We start from the raw sequence: 20,186 nt of genomic DNA on the forward strand, positions 1-20,186 counted from the left end.
TGCACAAGTCTTATGAGGAGCAGCTGAGGGAACTGGGGTTGTTTAGCCTGGAGAAAAGGAGGCTGAGGGGAGACCTTATCACTCTCTACAGCTACCTGAAAGGGGGTTGTAGCGAGGTGGGGGTTGGTCTCTTTTCCCAAGTAACAAGCAATAGGACAAGAGAAGATGGCCTCAAGTTGCAGCAGGGGAGGTTTAGATTGGATGTTAAGAAAAATTTCTTCATTGCAAGGGTTGTCAAGCATTGGAACAGGCTGCCGGGGGAAGTGGTTGAGTCACCATCCCTGGAGGTATTTTAAAAGATGTGTAGGTGTGGTGCTTAGGGACATGATTTAGTGGTGGACTTGGCACTGCTAGGTTTACTGTTGGACTCGATGATCTTAAAGGTCTTTTCAAACCTAAATGATTCTATGATTCTACTTAGATCAGTGAAATCCAGATGAGATTCATCCACAGCTGCTGGCCAACGTGATGGCAAGGCTGCTCTTTACTGCATAAGAAAAATCACAGCAGCAGAGAAAATCCTTACTGCTGGTAAGGGTAATATTATGCCTGCCTTAAGAAATGGATGGAGGATTCATGGAATGCAGACTATTCCACCTAATCTCTGTCCCTGGAGAGATCACTGAACACATCAACATGGAATCCACTTCCAAACACTATAGGGAAAAAGAAGGCAATTGGAAACAGCCAACGTGGCTTTACCAAGAGCAAACAATGCTTGATCAACCTGATTGCCTTCTGTGATGAAATGACTATGTGAATGAGGGAAGAGCAGGTGATACTGCTAATAAGGCTTTTGACATCATCTTCAATTGCATTCCTATTTTGGAAGCTGAGGAAGTATGGACTTGAAGCATGATCTCGAAGAATGGGCTGGGTGGAAAACTGGCTGTATTGCTGGAGTCAAATGGTAGTGATTAAGGGCTGGACATCTGGCTGGCAGCTAGTGAGAAGACAAGGAAACAAGGGTTTGATACTGGGGCCCACACCATTCGATTTCTCCATGAACAACTTGGATGATGGCACACAGTGCACATGGACAAAGCCATAGACAGTGTTGGCAACAGTTCCACTTAGAGAAGGAGGTTGGACTACATAAACTCCATAATGCTCTTCTAACCATTGATCTAAGAAAACTTTCTAACCAGGATTCCAATCCTTTCATGCCACCTTATACTGGTGTGCATGTCTTTCCTTCTGTTTCTCATGCATTAATTTTAATTTAAGATGGCATTTACATTTTTAACTTAATTTAAAAAAAACAAAACTGTCTTAATCTCAAACTGCACTCTTGAAAAGTTCCTGTTAGTGGGCAAGTAACAGGTCAGTCTCACAAGCACACCTTCTTCCATTAATGTGAATGATGGCCTTGCCTAAGGATGCACCATTAGTTGTGGGAACCATTCACTTGCTTTAGCAGTTGAATAAAATAAAAATGATAACAAACAAAGAAAATTTGAAATGTGTTGGTCTTTCACTGCCCTGGAAAACAAAACAAAACAAACAAATCTGTTTACTAATTAAAAAAAATCCCTTTTTCATTTCTTAGCATTTCTAAGAAAATTATCAACATCTTTGAGACAAGCACTATAACCTGCATGCTTTAAGATGCTTGAATTTTCACTTCTTCCTCCTGGACTCTTCAATTTTAAATTGCATAGTTATATATGAAATGAAAGTGTAATAACTACATTTGGATTGTTACAACACTCAATGCAGAAATGGGAGAAACAACTGTTTCAATTCCTGTCCCAATGAATATCGAATTTTTCAAATAGTCCAGCTTCCAATAGAAGAGACACCCTCCCATTTCTGCATAACGAACAACCTGGTAGTTATGGCAGTTTTCTTTCATCTCTTAAATGATCATTAAAATGTTCATTATACAATTTTTAGAAATGCTGTTGACATTATTACAGAGTTTGTTCCTAAGTTCAATGGATAGAAATAAGTACTTCCAAAAGATGATTCACCCCTTTATTTTAGACACCTGTCTAAGAATGGCACAAATTATCCCCTGTAGCTGCTTGTCCTTCTTTAGTAACAAAAAAAATGGATAACTAGTTAAGATAAGGTGGTTAATATTCATATGATTCAAGACAGATGAGATGAATTACACTGGGGCTTCTTTGTTTTAACTTCAATTGGCTTTGAATCAGGCTTATCATATTTTTCTATCACAGTACCTAGACATTTAAAAGAAAAACAAACTCACATGAAATTATTCCAATACTGAACAGGGGAATTAGAAGTGGCTTGAATCAATAAATACATCACGAGTCTTTTCTAGTGGGATTTAAACAAAATATCCTCTAAGACCTCAACTACAAATCTGACAGAACCTCTCTGTGTATTTGAAAGATACGCTTTTACTCCACAAAATCTGGTTTTAAAATACCACTGACTTGTGGGAAATGTATAAAAGAATAACATCTAAATAAAATATTGGGTATTAACACAGGAGGTATTTTAAGAAATACTAAAACACTAACTGAAGAGAGTATTAGTGAAGGAAACAGGATTTCACAGGTCTACACAATTCACTCTATGGCAGGTAGGAATGTGTTATTCTTTGGAGATGGACTGTAACATACAGGAAGCCTAGGTAACCATCACATTAGGCACCTAACTCTGAGAAAAATAAAGCTTTGATAGATGAATATCATCCTTAGTATAGAAAATATTTTTTCTGTTATGTTAGTTTATCTGCCATCCTGTAATGAATACCCATAAGAATATGTCCATACTGGTAAATAAAAGGGGAAGTTTGTGACTTCCAGCAAGAAGGAAAAGGCTCCTCCACTTGCAGATGTGCAATTGCAGAATGAGTAGAAACAGGTGAGGAGGAAGGAGTTCTATTGGGGAGGCATGTGGACTGCCTGAGCCTGACTCATGGATCAGTACCCGTGCCATTCAGAGAAAGTGGCAGGTGACCATGGACATGGGGACCCGGGCGGTGTTCTCCCCAATTCTGCTTGTGAAGGGAATGGGACAGGACTGGATGCACATGACTGTGCAACCAGGTCACAATATTTTGTGGCAGAGCTGGATTGTTGCAGACAAGACTTTGGCTTTTACGGCTGTGACACCTTGTTTGAGAGAGAATGACAGCTAGGGGCAGACAGAATTCATATGACAAAGTGTAACAAAAGTATCAGCCAACAGGCTTGCTACTAGCAAGCAGAGCTTTAAACTACAGTTTGTCAGGCAGAGATAACCAAGTCCAAAGAGAAAAGAGGGGGCAGAAGGTCAGAAGAAAGCACCTAGAGTATAGCATGATGGGAAAGGCATTCCCTTAAACGTGTCAAACAGCAAGTCAGTTCTCTTGTTAACAATACAAAGAAGCACATTAAAGTTACAGAAATTGTTAAATTCTTTATGGTGCCTTCAAGAATACCAGACGGATTCCATAAAGACATTTTGAGATTAGTTAGATGAGACAGAAAAGCAGAATCAATTATTATCAAAAGAGCTGAGATAAATATCCAGGATTAAAAGACAAAGGTGTATCTCAGGGAACCACCATTCTGCAATTACTTTCAGATAATAAAAATAATGGAGCTGCTAACTGGGAGAGGTGAGAGTGATTCTCATCACTCAATCTGAGACAAAACAGGTGAAGACAAGCATGCAGCTGGGTTTGAGAGAAAGATATCCGGTAAAATTAAATTATCTTATATCCTCTACCCTGCCACAGAAAATACTAGTTGGATTTGGATTACATTTGAGACTATAAAATTTGTCTGAAACAGGTTCCTAAAGCAAGTAATTTTGTTGCAAAATCTGAACCATCAGAACTGCAGAGTATCACTGGCCTGGTTCAAAAGCAAATAAAATTAGAAAGGACAAAATATAGGAGAAATACTCCCAGCAACTTCAGTTGAAGTGAATTGGAACCCACTTATTTGAAGTTATAAGTATTCACAGTTCAACATTTCTAATTGGTATATAAAACCTAGAATTAAATAATTTTATAGTATTTCATTGAAAAATTGGTAAGACACTACAGTCTGTGGACTCTTCAACAATCTGAAGCTCAAAGGATTATTTTACATTTGTGATGCCCTTAAGCACTTTGAAGATGTGGTGGGTTGACCTTGGCTGGTGGCAGTTGCCCCCCAAGCTGCTCTATGACTCTGCTCCTCAGCAGGACAGCGAGGAAGAAAATACAACAAAAGGCTTGTGGGTTGACATAAGGACAGGGAGATCACTCAGCAATTGCCATCATGGTCAAAACAGACTCGACTCAGGGAAATTAAATTTATTGCCAATCAAAATCAGAGTAGGATAATGAGAAATAAAATCAAATCTTAAAACACTTTGTCCCATCCCTCCTTTATTCCTAAGCTCAACTTCATTCCCAACTTCTCTACCTCCTCCCCCTGAGTGGTGCAAGGGGATGGGGAATGGGGGTTGCGGTCAGTTCACTATATATTGTCTCTGCTGCTTCTTCCTCCTCACTCTCTCTTCCCCTGCTCCAGCGTGGGGTCCCACTCACATGAGACAGCTCTCCACGAACTATAAAAAGTAAGTTTCAATTATGCATAAACAATCACCCCCCAAGAGGTCCTAAAAAGTGAACTTCAAGTCCACAGGCTTGCCTTCCACTTACCATTACTGGGATGGTGGACACAGAAGAATCAATGTGCTGTACTAGTATACAGAGAGACTGTAACTATCCTTTTTCCTTGGACGGCATGTGTGAGAAAGTGTACTCACTCATCCATGAAAATACCGAAAACAACCTATTCTTCAACCTTACTGAGACTTACCTGTCTCATACAATAGTCTCTGTGAAGCATTATGAATCTGTACATGTAAAAGAATGCTGAATTCCTGATGCAAGGTATTATTAAAATTATTATACAAGGTATTCTATATAGAAATTAGCATTAAGCAAACTAAATGCTAGCCATATCGATTATCACTGGCAGTCATATTTGAAGACTCTTGGATAACTTGCCAGTTACTGAATGGCTTTTTTCACAAAACGCTTTGCTATATTATTGGAGAATGTTTAGATTAACCAGTCAGCTGATCATACATAGCTACTAGTTATAGGCTGTAGGCATTTGCAGGCATAGCCATTCGACAGGATTTGATGGGATCACACAACACTAACAGAAGGTTTTAAATGTTACACTCTCTAAGGAGTGCCTGTAATGACTACGCCTGCTGTGCAAAGAAAAGACAGAGACAAAACAATGGCTCTACATTTTCATTTCATCTTCCTAAGGTGGTTAATGGCAATAAGTCATATTAGTTGCAGGTATGCTAAATTCTGCACAGAACAAGATAGCTTTTAGTGCTTTTCTAAGCTGTAAAAATACATACACAGGCCTGTCCATTTGAGTCTGTAAAAATTCTATTTATCACCTATGATAAACGTTATTTTGGCCAAGACACTTTATGTATGGTTCTATTAAAAGTTATAATAAAGGATGAAATTGGTTCATAGGAATTCATAAAAGAACAGAAATACGGTCCAAAGAATAAGAGACAAGTACACCAGAGGCAAAAGCCCACTTTGCAAGAAGATGATTGGAGAAAGATCTAAATCTTCTCATCCACAGGGAACCTAAAGCAAACCTTCACATATTGTGACTGCTCTAAACATTGGTTATAGGTTAGACTGGGAGACTAAACCACCTGAATACAGGCCAATATGCAGGAAAAAATACAGTGTTTATCAGATCAGAATAAAGGGGCATGCCTGTAACTGAGTGGTGAGGACTCTTGCTGAGTGTGAGGAAACTTGAGTTGCAGCTATACAGAAAATCTCTACCTCGTGTAAAGTAGACAGGTCAGCTGCGTTCTTTTCTATTTTAACTGCGCTGTTCTGCAGAGAGGACATAGCAAGAGACGTGAGATTACTGATGACCATATTCAACCTAAGGGATGTTGTGTCAAAGGCTTGTTATAACAGTAGGAAAGGCAGAACTGAAGAGCCACAGTGAACTCTAGGTGTCCAGCCTCTAAAAATTTATCTAGCTCTACCTACATAAAGCAACTAAAGACAAAATCTAGAAAAAAATGTAAGTCATGTTGCTGAGAAGATCACGTCTATTTAAGTCAAATATTTTCTTAAAACCAAAATGGCTCTTACCAGTGTGCATGCAGTATTAATACTCTCTGAATTACACTACAGAACATCGTAAGACATAATTTCTAACAATTCAATTAGTAATTACCAGTATTAAAATAATGCAGGTAGTGATATTCAGCTTTTAAACTAGAACTGAAGTTCTCTGCTGGAAAAAAGAAAAGCTGTGAATATAATCAATATTTGCAAGGTTACTGAAAAAAGTCCATTTCTTTTTAGTGCTGTTTTAGGTCTACCCAAACATTAGCAATGCAGTAATTACAGCAGAGATCTCTGCATGACTGCAAAATGCTGCACTGTGCTGCAGCAAATTTCTGCTAAAGCAAAGTGTGTTGCTGCAGCAATACAAACTATCATTCCTATACATGAAAAATAAATAATATTCATAGAAAGTCTACATAAAATCTACATTTCTATTATCTAAGTATTCCATCTTGTGTAGTGAAATGATGCCATAAAATGGGATCAGATTTCTTGTAACAGAATTACATTAGTTTAACTTAATGGTTAATAGAATAGATCACAGTGTTACCTGTTTTAGTACTTATTTTAAAATACTCTGAAGTGATAAAAGATTGCTAACTACAATTTACTTAAAATCCATGTATATCTGAATGATTATTTTAAATCTCTGAGCCTAAACATATGACTAAAGTCAAAATTGCTGTCAGCTGGTTTAAACAAGTAACTTCAAAGTAGGTATGTTTTAAAAAACCCTACTTCCCCTAATCCTGAGTTCAGTGGTGTAGATGATACAATTCTGTGCATTTCTGCATAAGGAAGATGTTAGTAAAAATACTGACTAAGAAATGACAATGGCTAGTAGATGAGAAACTATATGGGATAGTAGACATAAATTATAAGAGAATATACCACATACTTAGCACAGAATCAGTGAAGCAGTGGACATGGTATTAAATTTCACCTTTCTGGTGTTAGTGACATGGTGACTGAGCTGGTAGCAACTTATTTCTCACTACCTTATTCATTCAGCTTTTCTCTGCTTTAGCTTGGTAATGGATTTATGAGAAACACTCCTGTTAGAAGGCAATCATTTACCTTCAAATTATGAACCATGGTATCACCTACGGATCTAACACAGCTGCCAAACTGTCAGAAATGGAATGGGAGTAGGATTCATAGTTACACAGAAACACAGTTTAAGAAAAATCTCCCATTTCTGTTATTTAAATTGGCTAAGACTTAAAAAAGTACCACAAACTGTTATTGGAAGGATGAGGAAATCTCTCATCTGACAAAGAAGCATCTCACAGAGTTGTAACTACAACAGCCTCATATTTTCAAGATTATAATCCATAGTTTATAGATTATAATCATTGCTATGACAGACCAGTTCAGTAGAGTGTGAGTCTGCATGTAAATGCATTCATTACCTAATTTCACTTCACACAGGAACTCTGAATCTATTCTGAATTCATGGAGGTTAACTAAGGACTTATTTTCAAATACTAGTATTTTTAACAACTGCAGCTCTTAACAAGTTATGTAAGTGTAGCTGAAATAAAATAATCAGCAGTCTACAGTGTATCAGACAGAAACAAAAGCATTTAAAGATGATGTTTATGTAAAAGATTTTAACACAAAACCAAACAGAGCTGCATTGAATCTTGGTGCATTTTTTGGCTTTGTAATAGAGGAGTTCTTGAGCTCAGTGTATTACCTTATGCACCCTCATCCTACTGATTTGTCTTTATATAGCTTTACAGTTTCATGTGCTGATAATAAAACAAATAATTTGACAATACAGCTATGGATTTAAGTGAACAGATATATTTAAACATATTTACCAGTACTATATTTGATATTCAACAAATGCAATACTGAAAGACAATTTTTAACAGATCAAAGGTCTTGTACCAGTAAGAAATTTCTGCATGGAGCCCTTTTTAGATGAGTGTGAGCAAACAATTAGATACCTTTTAAAAAAATGTAATTCTTAAGTCTTGAAATTATAGGGAATTCCAATTATAGGGAATTTCCAATTTATTTTGCCAAGAAAGGTTGGACCAGATGATCCTTGAGGTCCCTTCCAACTTGGTATTCTATGATTCTGTGATTTAATTTTATCCCCCCCCCCATAACTGGTCCTTATATAAGACAGCATGCTACGGCTGTGCAGAAAATTAGAGAGGCCTTAATATACAGACCAGTTCACTTCACAGCTCTGATATAAGAGTCTCAATTCAATCAACTTCCGTGTTATCTGACGTAATTAATTTACCAGTCAAATAAACTATGTTAATCACTAAAGATGAACTCACAGACTTAACTAAAAAGCAATGAAAAAAAAATAAAGAATTTAAGCTTTCCTTAAAGTCCTAAATTTGCTCCATATTTGAGCTAAAAGGTATTAGAATGCCCAGCAAACCTCAATAAACAAAAGGTGGACTTTCACCTGCCTATGAGCATTACCAAATTTCAACTCAAACTGAGGTACAGCCACTTCTTAGTCGAACTCCTCCCCAGACTCTAGGCCTTAGTGGCTCAATTCAGTTGTTACACAGAATGCCACTTGAGACTCTGTATGTTATCCAAGAATATGTTATGGATAGGGAGATGTGACACAGGACCTTCAGATCCATGCTCTACTGGATTGTGGGGAGAGATTTGAAGGAATCAGACAGGACGGCGGGCACTGCTCCGTTGTTAGAAGGGGATGTGCTGGAACTTGTAGGCTATAAACCTTGGGAGGCCTGATAAGGAAAACAGAGAGGCGCCGATGTGTTGGGGAATTACTGACCTGTGAGTCATGCTCGATAAAGGGCTGGAACTTAGAGTCTTTTGCAAAAATAGCTTAGTTGCTGACAGTCCAATTGCTAAAGTTTAAGTAGCTACCAATTAGCGCGCGCTGATAAGAACTTTGGAGCATAATAACCAATCAGTTTAAAAAACGCATCTTCTAATTTTCTATATAAACGAGTGTTATATACAATAAAATGACACTCTCTGCTTGCATCAAGCTGTGTCCCATCTCTCAATCGCAGCACTGGATCAGGGTAAACAAATAGTGGGAATCAGTTGCTTAAACACTGGCTTATAGTGCCATTTTGCCCTGACTTCCAGTTGATGGCCCAACAAGAAAATGTGTTCTCTTGCATCCTGTGTCATATTTGGCAGCTCCTAGCAGATGTCTTAAATACACTAGGGCATCTCCAGATCATACAGGATACCAATTTTTAGGCAACTGAATTGACACCTAAGGGAAGTGATAAAATACTAGCAATGAAAAGCTTTGTCCAATAAAGCAAACAATGTATTGATGATGAAGACATCCTGAGTTCAAATCACTCCATCTTTTTCCTTCTCAGACTGACACAATAGAAGTTATGAGGAGAACGAGAGAGATACTCAGCATTTTCTGGCTCCACAAACGGTGAGGTGAATAGCTGCCCCAGCTGTGACATTAACAGTACCCAGCATAATGGGTGACCCAGGTCACTTACCAAGCTGAGGCTTCTACATACAACTCTAAAACAAATGGGTGAAAAACCTTTGATCACTGTCTATTATTCCAGCACTAAGATAATTGCATTCTCATACATTAAACTTATATTCCAGCCTGGACTATACTGCAATTAAATGATAGCTAAGAACTCTTGACTATGAAATAGCCATCTGCCATATCTTACAGCTAAAGCAATAATGGAACTATTTAAAATTAGTGAATCTTTAAACTAAGACCTACAAAACCCCTGTATCGTACTTTTCATTATGTTGAGAGTTTCATTATGACATGCTTAAGTATTTATATGCTATTCTCCAGTGAGAACAACATTATTTTTTTTTCACAATTTCACATTTCTAATAGTAAAGGTAGAATTCTGACTACTGGGAGAATTCTTCAGAATTTCTCTTTCAGAAAAAGCATAAAATATGTTATCCATATTCTATCTGTCAAACTATTATATTAGGATTTGGTGACCAAAACTAAAACCTTAACTTTCCGTGAACAGCAGCTGTAAGAACTATCCCATTGACGGGAGTTAGTTTAACAGTATAAATAGAACTAGTGAAACTACTTACCTATGTGGATACTCTTCAACATGAACTGAATTACATTATTGTAAACTTTCTCAATAATTCTTTGTCTATTTAAGTCCTAAACAAATATCTTTGTAACAAAAGATAATTGTTATTATATTAAAATATTCTACAGTTAAAAGTCAACATATTCCAAAAATTCCTCCATTTTTTCTGGCTTTCTTATGGAAATTCATATTTATGAACAGGTGGTTGGATTCTCTAGCTTATACTGGACTCAGAAAAGATTCACAGGTCAATGAAAAATGTAACTTTACCTGGGCACTGATAATACGTTGTGATGAACGAGCAATATTAGCAGGCAGGCCAAAAAAGTCAGGTTTATCATCTTCTGGAAGGCTTTCAATAATATTACGATAATCCTGCATTAGAAGAAAAGAATAAACACAACTGAGGGAACTTTTTGTTCAGCTCATGAAATTAACAGTGTATGCTGAAAAGAATTTCCTTAAGTGCACTGCATAACACAAAGATCAAAATAAGTATATAACACATGACATATCTTGGTAATCCTATTTATAAATGTCTTAATTTAATTTATAAAAAAACAACCTTCTTTTATATATTGTTTCCACTCTAAAAGAGCAAAAAGCAATTCTGATTACAGTGATGCTATCAAATGAAAAGAAAAATATGCTAAGAATGTCTCTGAAAAGTAGTTACAATACTTTTTACAATACTACTACAATGAGTTGAAAACTTAAAAGTAAGATTAATGAAAATATAAAAAAGAAGAAAGATTTCAGCATTTGGAATTTGAATAATAGAGTATAACATTTTTAAAATGAAGAGCACTCACTTCTATTTAAATCTATGAAGATATTATCACTCAAAGAAAGTGAAATCATTTAGGTAAAAATAGGTTTGCATGATCATTGGAGATGCAGTGTAATAGTCACCAGTGATGCTGCTCTTGTACAAAACAGAAAGAGGCCTTGCAGACTAAGGTAGACTAATGGTGCTGGATGCCTCTTTTATTGTGGCTTTCAAGGCAAAAATATTTACTATTTGAAAGTCTATTATGTTACATCATGTGGATTTTGTCCTTTGCTTGTAGGAGCACGTCCTAGGTTGTGCATGATTTACTTTGACACGGAATCTCACTTCAGAGATAACAACAGTAGCAGACCTCTACACCAAACACTGAGGGAACACTATTTAGTAAGAGATGTTACTCCAATTAACTTAAGTAATCACACTTAGCTTTATTATTAGTGTTCTACTATCAAAACTGCTTGCAGAAAAATATTTAAGACATAAAAGTATAAACTCTCACATAAATAATCATATAAGAAACTGAGAGATACTAAATGCAGTGCAGGCAAGAAGAAACGTTCATCTATTTGACCATATTATCTACAAGAACAGAGACCAGCCTAGTTTGTTTATTCCTTCCCTCTTTATGCTATTAACTCAGCACATCTGTAGAAAATAACCATCATATTTAAAGTAAAAAAATAAACAAAACCCAAACCTAAACAGTCAGAATCTGGATAGAGAATGCCAAACGACAGCAATTTATTTTAACTGGCATAATTCCATTTACATGAACGCATATTAGAGGTCTAGTATGGAGTCCTACATTAAAATGCAAATGAATCTTACTAATAGCAAGAACAACAATAGTATGTGAAAGGATAGGGAGAGATTAGTTCTTTATCCCTCTTGTTTACACTAAAGGAATACTAAAGAAGAATCAGTATCCATATTTATGTCCAAATAAAATATCATACACCCTCCATGGCATGTTAGCAGATTATGTCAGAATGTTAATATATTTTCTAAATCAGAAGATATATTTAGATTTTCCTATTTAATCCAGAAGTTATAAGAATGTTTAGCAGTCTGTACAAAAGTGCTATTATGCTAATACACTAAGTTATATAAAAACGTAATGATATCCTTCTTTGTCATAAATTGACCCAATTTCTTTTACTCAGTTATTCATAGCTATGCTGCTTTGCACCATAGTCCAATCAGATATCATAAAAACGGAGACTGACCAAACACACTAGCAGAATAGTTCTGACAACTTAAGAATTAGTGCTCCACACAAAAGAAGTCTTAAATAAATGGAGGTATCCTTTGGACTCTAACTTTGGTTTTGTTTGTGGAATTATTTCCGAGAATAATTCTTGAAAATAACTTATTTTAGTTTCTATATTAGGTGACAGAAGATGTATACCTACCAAAATACTGCAGGAATTCGGTAAAGACATCAAATGTGGGAAGCTAGTCATCTTCCTGCCTCTAGCATTTAAACTGCCAATGACTCGTGAATTGAAAAGCTGCTCCAAGTAGGACCGAAGAACTCTCATATCGAAGTAATTATCTACACGGCCTCCATAAATTGCATTTTCAAACAAGCCATGCACAAATTCCCACTGAAAATCTTTGGAACCTATAAATTAATTAATACTAGTTTTGTATCAATGGATATCAGTGCATTGTAAGCATTTCTTCTTGTTATTACAGTTCTTCAGTGCAATAAAAAATACAAACATATCAAATAATTAATTTCTGATTGTTTTTCTTCTATATTACCAAGTAATAGAAGTTGCAGAAACTTCAATGAGTTTGTAAATATTTGTCATTGATAAAACAAACACTTACTGTGTTTAAAAATGAGTTATTAGAAATATTACTTAAGTCTTGAAGTGCTTTTATTGTAGATAAACCAGTTGGTTATATGCATTTCAGAAATTATGCTATTAAAATTTTAATTATGTGCTTCTTTGTCATAAATAAAAAGAATTTCCATTGTTCAAAATTTTATACACTATTTTGTTTCACAGTATCATCTGATCTCATAAAATAAACTGATTGATTGAACCAAAACCAGATCATGCTTGAAACACATAACATTACAGGAAATGTCATCTTTCAAACACAAAGAGGTGCAGATAGGTACTTTGTAAATCATTATAAATAGCACAACATAGCACATAAAACTAAGCATGTTGCTATTATTTTTCTGGTCAGATTGATGTTGCAATTAGATTACCCTGACTCAGCTATATCCCACAGGTTCACACTAACTCAGTTTCCCTCCCTTCTACCACTGTTGTCCAAAATAACTACATGGGACAATGATCTACTTACACCCTATAGCTTTCATGTGCAGGTAAAACCTTGATCAGAAAGGTACGTCTTAAAAGTCCCTTGAAAAAAGGAAGCAGCAATTACTTTAAGGGGAGGTTTATTGGTAGTAACTGTTGTTTCCAAATATTTCAATCATTCCTTTGTAGATTAATGATTATAATTGATAGTTAATGATTCAACCTCTTTACATCACTGTATGTTTCAAGTCTGTGTAACTAAGGTCCAATTCCAGAAGTACTAATCATCCATAAATCTCCTTTAAGTCAATGATCATAATTATCTCTAAATATCAGTTCCTAACTTTACTTTGAAATTATATATAATGCAAAGACTTAAAAAAAATTACCTTTTTCATATTAACTAATATTAAGAAATTACTATGCTACTTAACAAAACAATGAAGTGGGCTCTATCTAACAGTGAATTCATTCATATTCAATTCATATTCAATTCATATTCAATTCATTTATTCAATATATGGGGGAGTTCACACTGGGAAGGAACAGAGGCAGAAGACTTCGTCTTCCAGGCACTCTTGTATTTCCTATTTATTCTTCTGGAATCAAGAAGCTGAGCAGGATAGTTCTTGGCACAAAAAAATTATTGGTTTACCCAACCTCCCCAAAATGGAATTATGATTCACCAGTGTTTCTAGCTTTGCTTACTCGTGATGAGCTTTGCAGCATCTCCACTCTTACCTGAGTGTTGCAGAAAGATAAAACTCTTCATGGAACATTTCCACTAATGGTGAAATGGGACAGGTCCCACTTGAACTCAAGGTCAGATGGCACAAGGTGGCTTGCATCCATCCATACAGCTAAACTCTCTTTTGTCCTAAAATAAAGTAACCTTCTACCTGCTGCCTGCTGGAAAGAGTCTCCAAGCTCTGCTATCTGATAAACCATGCCTCGTCACTGCCTGCGAGAATGCATAAGCCAAATATGGGAGAAAATAAACCTGATCGTGGAATAGATTTGAGCCTGTGTCTGGCCCTTATACCAATACAGACATATCCTCAGAGTCTGGATCCACATCCAGAAAAGCCTAATATGCCTAAGCACAGCTGATTCAGGGTCAGACTACTTCCCATACTTAAGTAGTTATCTAACTACCTAATCATGTGTTTATATTTGTGAAAATGTTCCAATGAAGATTCAAATGCAAAAGTTAAACACCTTCAAAGCAGTCTTTAAACAGAATGGCCCCACTCCAAACTCCAAAAAAACCAATCATGAAAAGTAACCAATTTATGAAAATTACTCTGAAAGTTTTTAATATGCTAAAAATGTTAAATGAGACACATCAGAAGGTTTATGCTACAGAGGTGAGAAATCTTTCCTTAAGAAGTGACTTACCCTCAAAGAGTCCATCAATAATGTCAAAACCAGCACGGAGATCAGATAAAGAAAATTCATAAAACTTGGTCCAACCCTACCATTAAGAGAAATCCAAAGAATTTAATTAGTCACACAATGATGATCATAAAGTAAAATAAAAATATTATTTGGTTACTGAATATTGTATAATACTTAATACTAAATGAAAAAAGAGATAACCTAAGTCCTCTAAAGTGCCTTTTTGGAAACATTAGATGGAGGTAGTATAAAAAACATCAGCTCTACCAGGGCATTGAGTTTTACATACTTACACAAACTAGAATCCATCGAGTATGAGGAATGGAAACTTAAGATTATTTTATTTCCTAACAGTATTTACTTCAACTAAAACTTCCTGACATCTGTGACTAGATCAGGCACTGAATTATGATTTTATTTCTGAGGGCTCTTTTGTATTTCAGTTTCCTTTGGATTTTCCTAAATAGGTTTGATTATTCAAACACAATCTACATTATACTTTCATCATCTTACTCCTTAATTCATGTAATTTCTCTACTAACTGAAAAAATTATAATGAGAAAAGCAAGTACTGCTACTATTACAGCAAAAATGCTGACCACAACATGCATATTTTAATCATTCTCAGTTTGCAACTCCTTTCTGTTCTTGGTAGCATTTTTCTTTATATAGCATTAATGTGTAATGTCTATGTAATTCTCACAAAAAACTTTCAATGTAAATGGATAAGTATAAATAAATATTGATATATGATACAGAACTTATGAAATCCAGATCTCAAAGGTATCTCCTCCTGCTCTATCTTCTTATGGCTGTACCTTTGCATATGGATCATATCATAGGAACAGGTGCATATTACTCATGATGAGAAATGTGCAAATGTGTCATATAACATACACATATCCATGAGATAGGTATAATCTCAGGTCAAGACTGCAGCTGCTCCACAGATCACACGCGAACTATCAGCCAGCCACCCTGAAGGTCATAAACTGGAAAGATGTTACAGTCTCTCAACAGTGTTCATGGGGTTTTTTTGACAGATCTGTACATGGACCCAAACCAATCTGAAATTCATTATAAAATACAAGAGCTTCTAGCAGGGATTAACTGCAGTCCAGCAATGTTAGAAACTGGTAATCTTAAGCAAAATATAAAACTATCACTAAGTCTGCACATGAGACAAACACAGTTACAGAGGAATTAAGGAGAAAGCAGTAATCCTGTCTTGTGTCACTTGGAAAGCTGGTGGTAAATGAACATGAATTTGAACAAAGCCAAATGAGAGTTCATGTGTCAGATCAGTACTTTAAACATTTTCACCTATTCTACTTCTTGAACACCATATTCAAAGCCTGTTATTGCGTGAGACAAACAACCTTATAAATCACAAAGTCAAAACTAGCAAAAAACGCTCAAACATTCCAGGCTCTGCCAGACCAAATCTTTCAGATGACAGGTTAATTTCACCCCTAGTCTAAATAAAAGAAACAAGACATAGAACAGTGTGTTGGTTGTTTTTTTTTTTTCCTGTTTAATTTAAGCATCTGCAGCCAGAAAGAAATGTTTGCTTTAAACAGAAATTTATCTAAGGAAAAAACACATCACAGTCTCTGAAAACCATTATAATCCTCACAAGAACCATGTAAATTCCCTTGTTCTTCCTTCTCCTTGAATAGGGTTTGTGTGCAGAAAGAGTAGACAATGTTGTCTCCTCCTTCCCACCAAAGTATCTCTTTTCTCACATCTTCCATTCAATCATGTATGTTTCCAAAATATTTTTCCTGTCCCAAGCAAACAGAAGTCACAGAATCTTTTCCATGGGATCTCTCTCCTACATCAGCATCAGTTAGTACACGAATCACAAAATAACCCCATACAGGCAGGAGCAATTTGCAAAGGGACAGGAATTTAGGCTGCCAAGATCCTATTTTGCAATGAATTCAGAGACAATACTGAAGACAGGCACCAGAAGTATCCAAGTTTTTCTCACCTCTGAACATGACCCAACATATACCTGATGAAAAATACGTCCAAGTATAAAAGCTAATAAATGGGGTAAATTTTTAAAAAGGTAGCAAAAAATCCAATTACCTGAGGAATGTAATTTCTTCTTTCTTGGCATACAGCATGAAACCATGCTAAACAAAAGAGAGAATGTGCTCGAGACAAATTTCCCTTTTTATTAATTTGCTCTGGTGTCCAAGATTCATAGGTACGCAACAGATTCTTTTTGAGGCCTGGAGGTGCCTGCATTGGAAGGAAAAACACTGTTCTAGACAGAAAACCTGATACTTCTATGTACTATTTTCCTAAATTCTAACTTATGATTTATAACTTAATGAAATGACAAACAGTACTTAATAATACAAAATTTAACAGGAAAAAAACCTGCTTGCAATAAGTGGCCTAACAAAAGAATGATCTTACACTGAAAATAACTTAAACATACTGAAGGAAACTGTAACCACGACCAACTGATAGGACTGAACTACAATAAAAGAACTTAGTGAAAGAATAGTACTCTATCAAAATATGTCAGCATAAAAATAAATTCAATTTTTTCAAGAACAAGAACCTTTCTTCTGATTTTACAAGCTCAACTATCAATTACCATTTCTGTGATCAGAGCCAACTCACCTTATGCCATCACTGCACTCTTGTTAGCTAGCATATAGATACGGTATTTATGGATGATAAAATGCCAGTTCTCTGATTTAAAGGTAGGTAATGTTCACAACCAGTAGAAATAACTGCAGTTAAAGTGCATATAATAACAAAGAATACAGTACTTAAAAGTAAAAACAACTGACAGCCAGCCATTTTCAAATTATTTACAAGCGTGAAGGCAAACATAAATTTTAGAGAGAATTGAAGTACATTTTCATATTTATAATGTTCTTTCTTCTTTTTGAAAAATAATGGTTGTTAATGTTTCCATAAGATTACCATAGTTGCATATGTTGCATATACACACTTGTGGCAAATAATTGCAAAATACTGTAGTCAACTGATGATTCTTTTTTTAAATATCTACATCTTGAGTGGTAACAGTTAAGGGACATACCACAACCATATAATAATCAAATATTGTAAGCCAAGTCATTGGCTATAATTGCCCTTTCATGGTAACAGAATATTTACTACAAATGAAAAGGTAACAAAAGGATTTAGAACATTGCATCGGTGTGAAGTTCCAATTATTCCACAGATAGTGGGATCAGCAACTTCAAGAAGCTAGATGAAAAGAAATGTGACAATCCTACACGGTCCTATAATTTCTGTACCACTGAAGACCTCAATATAAGCAAGAAGGTACCCCAGAAGTTTAAAAATACCTGCCGTCAATATAAAAGTATAAAAATTTTGGCTTCTTGAAAGTCAGCGACATTGGACTCTAAGAGGTCAGACCTTCTTGGTTTAGCTGTAGGCAAAATCTCCACACTCCATAACCAATGGAACAGTTAGTAGCACTCCTATCCATGACTTCCATAACAGACATTAATGCATAAGTGCGTTAATGATTAGAGCACTTTCCAACAAGTTGGAAGAGCATGGTCCCAGTTATTCCTTAGGTTCAGCTATTTTCATAAAATCATAGAATCATAGAAAGGTTTGGGTTGGAAGGGACCTTAAACATCATCTAGTTCCAACCCCCCTGCCATGGGCAGGGACACCTTCCACTAGATGAGGTTGCTTTCAAGGCCAGGTTGGATGGGGCTTTGAGCAAAGCTCTCAATTTTTAGTAAAGGCCTTTAACTGTATGTTCTGCTGTATGAGAGACATTTCTGTTGAAAGGGTCCAGAGAATATAAAGCTATGGGGCCAGAAATTAAAATAAAGAGAAAGTGTGATTCTGTGTTCTTCAGATGAGGACATTCATCAAGAAGGAGGAACTCCTTGTTCTTCATCCATGTTCCAGCACCTGTATAGGTTTTTGCTTTTAAGAAACACTCATTAAATGCATAAAAGAATTTGGAGCACAAAACAGAACAAATACTTCCCCAAGGTAAATTTATTTTCAGTTCAGACTTTCAATTGGGGAAAAACATCTGGAAAGAAATTTTACAAACTTTCCCTTTAAAGCACAGCTGCTGCAAATTTCCTCATATACATTAAAAATGATCATCAAAAATCTTTCAAAGTAAATTCATTGCATTTTTGTATTACATCTAATGGAAATACAAGGCAAAACCATCTATTTAAATAGTCCGTGTTATCCAAACTTTATTCTATCTAAACATATAGTTTACTATACATCCAAGTTCATTCATTGTAAACATGTAATAAAAGCTTTCCAAACAGATCTTACTTCATAAGTTATTTTCAGACTTGATTGAAGCAAAATCGGGGTAAATTTTTGATGAACTTCAGCAGTAAGCCAAAGGCGAAAGTTTGGTTGAGGTTGTAATGTATTCAGTTCCTATTAAAGAGATGTTATATATTGAAGTAGGTCTTGGGTTGGTTTTTTTTAATATACAGAACAGTATTTACAAAAATATAATATCCTAAATTAGAAAGTTAGGCTTGTCTAAAAATTCCTTAGTTGTTATTACAGGTAAGGTTATTCAAAAGACTATAGTTCAAGGTGTGTTGTCTCCACACATTCTATATGCTCGCTGTGCTCAAGTTCGAACTTCATCCTAGCTGTGTCAGTATATTTGCACCTCCCCCCCAGATCCTAAATTCAGAGCATAAAAAGTCAGCATAGCAGTTCTTTCCTTCTTTTAAGTAAAAAAAAACACCAGAAGGCTACGTCTAAAAAAGATGAAGCCTTGGAATGTGGGCTGCATATCAACACCAGATCTCAATGACTTTCAACAACTGTATAGCTATATTAATTTCTTTTTCTTCAAGTGTTTGTTGTATGCACGCTTCACGTATCATGATTCATAGAAAAGTGAAGATAGGAAAACGGAGTTCTAAGAGAATAAATATTGTCAAATGCTATTTCAAATATAAAGGCTTCACAAAAATATGTAATTACTGAATGTATGAAAACATACTGCTGGTGCTTTATGTGCATCTGAAACAGACATATTTTCCACTGAAGATACCAAAGCTGTTTGACAACTGACTTGAGAACAATGTCAACGTTTTATGTATGTGTCTCGGAAAAAAAACATAGATCAAAAACCTCTGAACAGATTTTCTTCATTTTGATAATCTCTAAAACATAATCATAATCGTTTTGTTTTCAGTGTTTTTAGTAAAGAAGAAAATTCTGTCAACCCATTAATTGTTCTGCTCTTTAGGCAAAATTACAACTATATCTGGTACCTAGAACTGTATCTGGTACACAGAACTGTTGAGGTTGGAAGGAACCTGTGGAGACTGTCTAGCCCAACCCCATGCTCAAAGCAGAGTCAGCTGCAGCAGGTTGCCCAGAACTGTGTTCGGTCAGGTTTTCAATATCTCCAAGGATGGAGACTCCACAGCCTCTCTAGGCAACCTGTTCCAGTGTTTGACCAGCCTCACAGTTAAAAAAAAAATTGTCTTATGTTTAAATGGCATTTCCTGTATTTCAGTTTGTGGCCACAGCCTCTTGTCCTGTCACAGGACACC

At 35.7% G+C, this 20,186-nt stretch overlaps 1 protein-coding gene across 2 annotated transcripts in view; it reads right to left on the bottom strand.

Annotated features, from left to right (window-relative positions):
• DYNC2H1 (dynein, cytoplasmic 2, heavy chain 1) overlaps nt 1–20,186 on the bottom strand; it is a 185,457-nt gene that overhangs the window by 57,671 nt on the left and 107,600 nt on the right. For both annotated transcript variants that reach the window (XM_010562117.1, XM_010562118.1), the window contains 5 exons: nt 18,934–19,044; nt 16,717–16,872; nt 14,623–14,698; nt 12,355–12,566; nt 10,423–10,527 (listed from right to left, as the gene is read on the bottom strand). In XM_010562117.1, the coding sequence (XP_010560419.1) occupies nt 10,423–10,527; nt 12,355–12,566; nt 14,623–14,698; nt 16,717–16,872; nt 18,934–19,044 (660 nt within the window). The remainder of the gene's footprint in view (nt 1–10,422; nt 10,528–12,354; nt 12,567–14,622; nt 14,699–16,716; nt 16,873–18,933; nt 19,045–20,186) is intronic.

Source organism: Haliaeetus leucocephalus, unplaced genomic scaffold (genome assembly GCF_000737465.1).
Source record: "Haliaeetus leucocephalus isolate CR32 unplaced genomic scaffold, Haliaeetus_leucocephalus-4.0 Scaffold155, whole genome shotgun sequence".
NCBI lineage: Eukaryota > Metazoa > Chordata > Aves > Accipitriformes > Accipitridae > Haliaeetus > Haliaeetus leucocephalus.